Source organism: Antrostomus carolinensis, unplaced genomic scaffold, assembly GCF_000700745.2.
Source record: "Antrostomus carolinensis isolate BGI_N321 unplaced genomic scaffold, ASM70074v2 scaffold366, whole genome shotgun sequence".
Lineage (NCBI taxonomy): Eukaryota > Metazoa > Chordata > Aves > Caprimulgiformes > Caprimulgidae > Antrostomus > Antrostomus carolinensis.
Window position 1 is genome coordinate 59535 of NW_010320916.1, and position 6312 is coordinate 65846.

Sequence of the window (6312 nt, forward strand, 5' to 3'; positions counted from 1 at the left end):
TTCCGATCCTCCACGTTCTTTGTCTTCATCCTCTCCCCCAGCAGCTTCAGCTCCTTCTTCACAGCAGCCGCCATGGAGGGGTCGAGCTGAGCCACGCGCATGAAGTCCTCCCGCGCCTCCCGCTCATTCCAGACAGCAGCGTGGGCCTTCGCCCGCTTGAAATAGGCCTTGGCGTTGTCTGCCAGGGGGGGAGAGCCCACAGTGGGGGTCCTGCAGCTCAGGGCCACCAGCCGCAGGAGCTGGAGAGCCTGGGAACCCAGGGGACATGGAGCACAGGTACCGTCATAGGCAGGGTAACATGGAGTGGACACTGGCAGTGTTATCATGAACAGGGGGACCTGGGTCATGCAGGTTCCACTGTGGGCACTAGGGGACATGGGGTTCAGGGATCATCATGGGCAAGGGGAACCATGGTGGGCAGGGGGATCTGGATGATGTGGGACAACATCATGGGAACCTAGAGGCCACAGGGTCGTAATGGGCAGGGGAAACCAAGGACATAGGCACTGGGGGATCTGGAACATGGGTTCTGCAGTGGACATGGGGATCCAGATGACGTAGGTACTGTCATAGGCAGAGGGACATGGGATGAGCATTGTCATGGGTGGGGGACCCAGAGGCCAGAGTACCCAGGGCCTGTGGGCACAGTGTAGAGGGGGGTGGGGGGTTGAGATGCAGGGCATGGGTACCTTTGTGTTTCTGGAGGAGCTCTGTTGTGTGCTCCAGCACCTCGTAGTACTCGCCCAGCTCCAGCTGGCACTGGCAGTAGTTGAGCACCAGTGGTGTTACCAGGCTCTCCAGCTTCAGCCAGCCTTCCTCCCATGGCTTCTCCTGTCCCAGGGAGCCACAGTGGGTGGTTCATGTCTGTGGCTGTGCCCTCCCGGGTACCCAGGGCCCACAGGGGGGTGTTTTGCTGAGGAAACTCAGGCAGGAATGACAGGAGGTGGCCAGGTCCTGCTCACCTTGGCCTGGAGATTCCTCAGGCAGATGACAGCCTCCTGGTACTTCTCCGCTGCCAGCCCAAACTCCTTGCGCAGGACGAGGCGGTTGCCCTCGCTGTGCAGCACGGGCACTGCTGCCAGCTTCTCCTCCTTGTTCATAGCCCAGGTGTCACGTTTGTATGCCGAGGGCTCCTCCACCTGCACGGGCAACAGGAGCTGAGCTGCCTGCCCTGGCCATCCCCAGGCTGGCAGCCATCCCCACCCTCCCCCTTACCCGGAACAACTCCATGATGAAGATGAGGGGCTGTGGCGTCCGCTGCAGCTCGTCCAGGTCCTCATAGCCTGTGCTGTGGTAGTCAAACATGTTGCCCATGCCACAGCGGTGCTTCTGCCCTTCCAGGGGGTCCCGGCCCTCTGCGATCCTCCGCATGCCCCTGGAGACCAGGGCGTACATGCCTGTGTGCTGCAAGGAGGGGGAGCACCCCACTCAGCTGCATGGAGCCAGCCTGCACCTCCTTCCTCTGGGGCAGCCCCCCTGACACTGGCTGACACCTGTACCCCCTGTGCTTGCACCAGGCAAGTCTGGAGCATCTCTGGGGTACATGATCCTGTGCCCTGGCTCTGCAGAAAGGAAGGAATTGGGCGTCTGTGGGCCCCTCACTCACAATGGCATCGCACCAGAACTCGGCCACCTCCCCGGCTCTCATGGAACGGAGCAGTGTCTCCCAGATCTCCAGCTTGAACATCTTGCCCACAATTATCTCCATGGGGATGCCAGCTTCCCGGCTGTCGTCAATCACCGTCCGCTCAAAGTCATCCTTCAGCGTCTGGAAGTGGAAGGTGATCTGCCCCGGAGAAAGCCCAGTGTCGAGCCAAGGCAGGCACCACAGTGAGAGCCCTCTGCCTCCTCACCAGCCCCAAACCCTTCTGCTACAGGGACAGAATTTGGGGCCAACCAAGCCTGTTCCTGGTAAGGTGCTGATTTGATTGGCAGCTCTCTCTCTGCAGCAGGAGACTGTGCCTCCTACTAGCTCGTCTTAGACACCAAGCAGATGGTGGAGTGTCTTAACGCCCACCAGTGCTATATCTTGCTGCTCTCTTTGGATCCCCCTTTATAACCCAGTATACGGTGCTCCCACAGCATGCACCAGGACCTGGTGGAACCCACACTGATCGGCTCATACCCATGGGCTGGGGAATCTCAGAACTCCCTGTTGTCACCCCTTACTCCTGTTTGACACATCAGGAAAGGCAGATTCCCAACAAGCTATCGTGGGTGCTGAGCTCTGATGGCCCCGGGACCAAGGAAGGAGGTGGGTAACAGCACCAAGGCAAGGTGAAGGCAGTGGGCAATTTCAGCTGTCACTGTGAGGGGAACTGGACTGCCAGTGCCTAAACCAGCCCTTCCTGCACCTCCCTTGCAAGGGATCCCCTGGAGATGGGATCTCCCCATACCACAGAGCTGGAACGCAGCTTATGGGCAGGGATGGTGGTGTCAGACCCACTCTCCTAGGGCTTTGGACTAACAACCAAGACAACTTACCTTGCTCCCATCCTGCACCTTTGGCAGCTCCCCGTGGCCTCCATGCAGAATCTTCTTTTTGACACCTTCCACATTCAGCAGGTAGGTTTCCTCCATGGCTGTTCCTGCTGGCCTCCAGGAGCGGGTCACAGGCACATGCACAGGGGCATGCTCTGACCCTTCCTGAGCTCTGTGTCTTCCTCAAGGTATGTCTCTTTCCTGACTATCTAGACACACGTGTCATCTCCCAGGGCTGCCACTGGCCTTTTGCTTTCAGTGCTGGGGGCAGAGCTTTGGAAGCCTCCTCCCCTTCTCCTGCCCTTCAGGTTGCAAGAGGGGTGTCCCACTGTTGCACACCCTCCCTGAAGCCCTTGGTGCCCTCCGTTGTGTTCTGGAACTGCCTTTCTAATCCTCTTCCCACCCTACCAGGTTAAGCTGGGATTTGCCTGCCTAGTCTATAAGGACTTAAAGAAACTCCCTGATTAGGAGGGCCTCGTTCCTCCCAAGAGTGACAGCTCACGGGGTCCCCTTCGCACGCAGTCTCCCTTTGACCCCGCCACGTGAGGAGCATTTCAGTGAAGGAGTCCAGCACTGGCAGTGTGAGCACCAGCCAGGGGCGACGTGTGGTCAAGCAGGAGATGACAAGTGGCAATGCTAGTCTGTGCTCCAGAGACCACAGAGGAACAGACCAGGGATTGGAAATGGCACTTTATTGAATCTGCTTTGCAAACACAAGAACAAGCTCCTTCCAGGCCACAGCCCATCACATCCAAGACTCAGTAAGATGCAGAAAGCTGCACCATGCTGTCCTAGGAATAATGAAACCCTGCTGGGAGAATGGTGCTGAGTACCTACAGTAAATCCAGTGTTCTGGCTGCTCTCACAGGCATAGTTCAATTCTTCAGCTCCACCAGTCAAGCCCAGCACAATGTATGTGAGAGCAGCTCTGGACACGGAACCTCTAGCACTGTCCAGCAGCACATTTGGCAGCAGAGGTGTGTCACCAGACTTCAGCATGGCAGATAAACAACACCTTCAACTCTGCTCACAGGTACAGAGACCCAGGCACTCCTCACTTCTCCATCAGGGACTCCAGCTGCTCCTGCAGGGATGTCATCTGGGAAGAGGGAGTGAGGCGTTAACAGCGAGGCATGGCTGGGACTCCTGGCAGCTCCGGCTCAAGCACTTGTCCCTGTGAATCTTCCACCTACACCAGTGGCTGCTTTGCCTGTACGTTGCAGGGAGCTGTGCCTGGGCACCTCTGGGGCAGGACTTAGCACTGCCCACGAGGTGAATCCACACAACAGGAACCTGGGAGTGGGAACCTCCTGCCTTGGTACCTCGTTGAAACTCAGGAGAGCTGCCCAGGTAGGGAATCTGCCAAGACGCTGCAGCTGCTGCTTTTCTTACACGTAGGTGTTAGTGGGTTTGCGTGTCATGTTGTACCCAAGGCAGCAATCCTAGGAGCCCTGGACTGCTGACTAGACATGTTTTTGCTCACTGCTCCTCCAGAAGGAAGGCTGCAATCAACTCCATTTCCTACACTTCCTTGTGCCTTAGGAAGCTCCATGCATGAGGTACAACCACACCTGACCTGTAACACTGGAGTTCCAAGCAGCTGGGGGGGTACCAGATTCTGTAATTTTGTCAGAGGCCAAGCCTAGAACCATGTCATCCCCCAGTCTTTCCCACTCCACTATGGGGGTTTTCTCACCTGCTGCTTCTCTCGCTCTTCCTGCTGCTTGAACTCGTCCAGCACAGCCTGGAGACGGGTCTGCAGAGACAAACATGCCAGACCACAGTTAACAGTGCGTTCTCAACTGAATGGCTGCTGGCACAACATATAAAATTGTGCAGCAAGCCCCAAGCTGCAATGACAACCAGCCCCCCTACCTCCCGCAGTTTCATGGGTTGTTTGGCCTCCATGGGGAAATGCTGGAGTGTGTATGGTCCCACCACAATTATTTTTAACCCAGCAGGCAAAGACCCATGGTTTTTTCAGGGCAGCAGCTCAATCAGTCTGCTGGATCTAATGGCAAGCCAGTGCTAAGCAGAAGACTTGAAGAGACCCTAGGAGAGCTCTTACCTTGAGGGCTAGGTTCTCCACTTTCATGATGAGATCCTCCTGTCGCTTCCTCCTATCCTGGGTCTCCTGGAGTTTACTTTTCAGGTTGTCAATCTGTTTCTGGATCCCCATGACTGGAAGAGAGTGAGCTCAGACCCAGAGCAGCAGCAGAGCTGGGCAGTGCAGACTGCCTGGCACCCTGGTGATTCTGCTGCACTCTGCCACCCACTCACCTATCTGGTTGGACCCTTCGTTCTCCTGTTGCTGCCCATCGGACTCATTCAGCTTGTCCTGCAGCTGCCTCTCCAAGTCCTCCTCAGTGTCCATGATGTTCAGGTCTTCATCATCGTGATGATCCCTCTCATCTTCATCTTCACTGCTGCTGCTGATGTCATTAAATATCTCCCGCAGTTCATCATGTTCTAGGGGAGTGCAAAAGGGAAGAGGTAAAACACAGCTGATGACCTCCCAGCACCCTTTGCCTGCCAGGGACCATATCAGTACACGGTGCCTGTCTCAACACCCTCTCTCCTTTGCTCTGGTTAAGGCTTATCCCAGAGAGAATGGGCCTAACTGATTACTTAGTAGCTAGAAAGAAAACAATTCCCCACTGCACCTGAGGAGCCATGGCCTTGCTTGTGTCCTGACATCCCTGGGGAGGAGATGTCCAGGCTGGTAAGTGAACCATGATTATCTGCTTCTTTTGTTTCATCTTCAGCAATGACTTCCCAGCCTGACAGCAGGAACAGATGAGTCAAGGGAAAAAGAGGAATATGAACGAAGCAGTATGATGAAAGAATGCTCAAAACTGCAAGAAATCACACAAGAGGTCACCATGAAGAAACAACAAGCTTTGAACAAGGTAAAGATGAAGCTCCAAAACTTCAGTGCCTCTTGTGTGCTTATCTCCCAGTCTCTCACACCACCCAAAGCTGAACTTGTCTCTCCTTTCCACAACCCCCAGGTCACACAAAGTATCTGGTCCCCGACTTGAGCTTTTTTTTTCTCCTAAAAGGATACGGACACTGACAGCTTCAGCATCCGTGCTCAGGAGACGCTTCACCTCTTTTTCCACATCAGGAGACTCAATATACTGCAACAGAGAGGGGAAGAAAAACAGAAACACTGTGAAATGCCTCGTGCAGGCTGCTGATGCTGGTCAACTCCCAACTCTCCACCTCTGGAAAGAGCCCTCTTTCAAGACTTCCTTTTCTTATGCTTTCTGTTCAGCCTTTGCTCATGCTCACCCTAAAAATAATGTATGCACCTTCAGAAGGCAATCAATCTCTTTTCTACAGAGCTCCTTGGTGGCTTGTATACTCTCACTTTTCTACTTAGAATGTTTAGGAAATAAAGACTTTCTGTGTGTATGCAGAAAGTCCTTGAGGTGCTATTTCCTGATGAATGGTCAACTCAACTCCTTCCCATCTCACTCAAATGGTTTAATTTTTCACTCTTAAATTAGCCAGGAATCTTAATGCAGTGACATGAAATCTCTCCTGTGGGCTACAAGAATGTCTTAAGTAATTTATTTCCCAAATGTCATGCAAAATAGCACTCCATCCTGTTTTCAGAAACTGCAAAGCAGAGAAGAACAAGTCTTCCCAGCCTCACGGTGTTGTATCTCTCCAACACCTTGCCTGGCTTGTGCATATGCACAGAGACAGGCTCTGAGCTCCATCTGTTGTCACTCCCCCAACTGACATGACAGTTATTCTATTTGTAGTGTTGCTTCTTGGGGAAGTGAACAGGCCACGCACAGAGAGAAGATTTCAGCTGGGAAA

General features: G+C 54.2%; 2 protein-coding genes across 2 annotated transcripts in view; both read right to left on the reverse strand.

Annotated features, from left to right (window-relative positions):
- Window positions 1–2: 2 nt before the first annotated feature.
- On the reverse strand, window positions 3–2580 carry LOC104526285 (aryl-hydrocarbon-interacting protein-like 1; the record flags this gene model as incomplete). The annotated part of the gene is made up of 6 exons (XM_010169701.1): window positions 2485–2580; window positions 1607–1786; window positions 1216–1404; window positions 963–1139; window positions 690–831; window positions 3–178 (listed from the first exon to the last, which is right to left on the reverse strand). Coding segments are annotated over exons 1-6 (960 nt in total), but the record flags the coding sequence as incomplete, so codon positions are not given.
- Window positions 2581–3535: 955 nt separating this feature from the next.
- LOC104526286 (transcription initiation factor TFIID subunit 7) overlaps window positions 3536–6312 on the reverse strand; it is a gene marked incomplete at its 5' end in the record, with an annotated part of 4186 nt that continues 1409 nt past the window's right edge. The window contains 6 exons of the mRNA XM_010169703.1: window positions 3536–3580; window positions 4178–4237; window positions 4550–4662; window positions 4762–4950; window positions 5145–5261; window positions 5549–5621. Of these exons, the coding sequence (XP_010168005.1) occupies window positions 3536–3580; window positions 4178–4237; window positions 4550–4662; window positions 4762–4950; window positions 5145–5261; window positions 5549–5621 (597 nt within the window). The remainder of the gene's footprint in view (window positions 3581–4177; window positions 4238–4549; window positions 4663–4761; window positions 4951–5144; window positions 5262–5548; window positions 5622–6312) is intronic.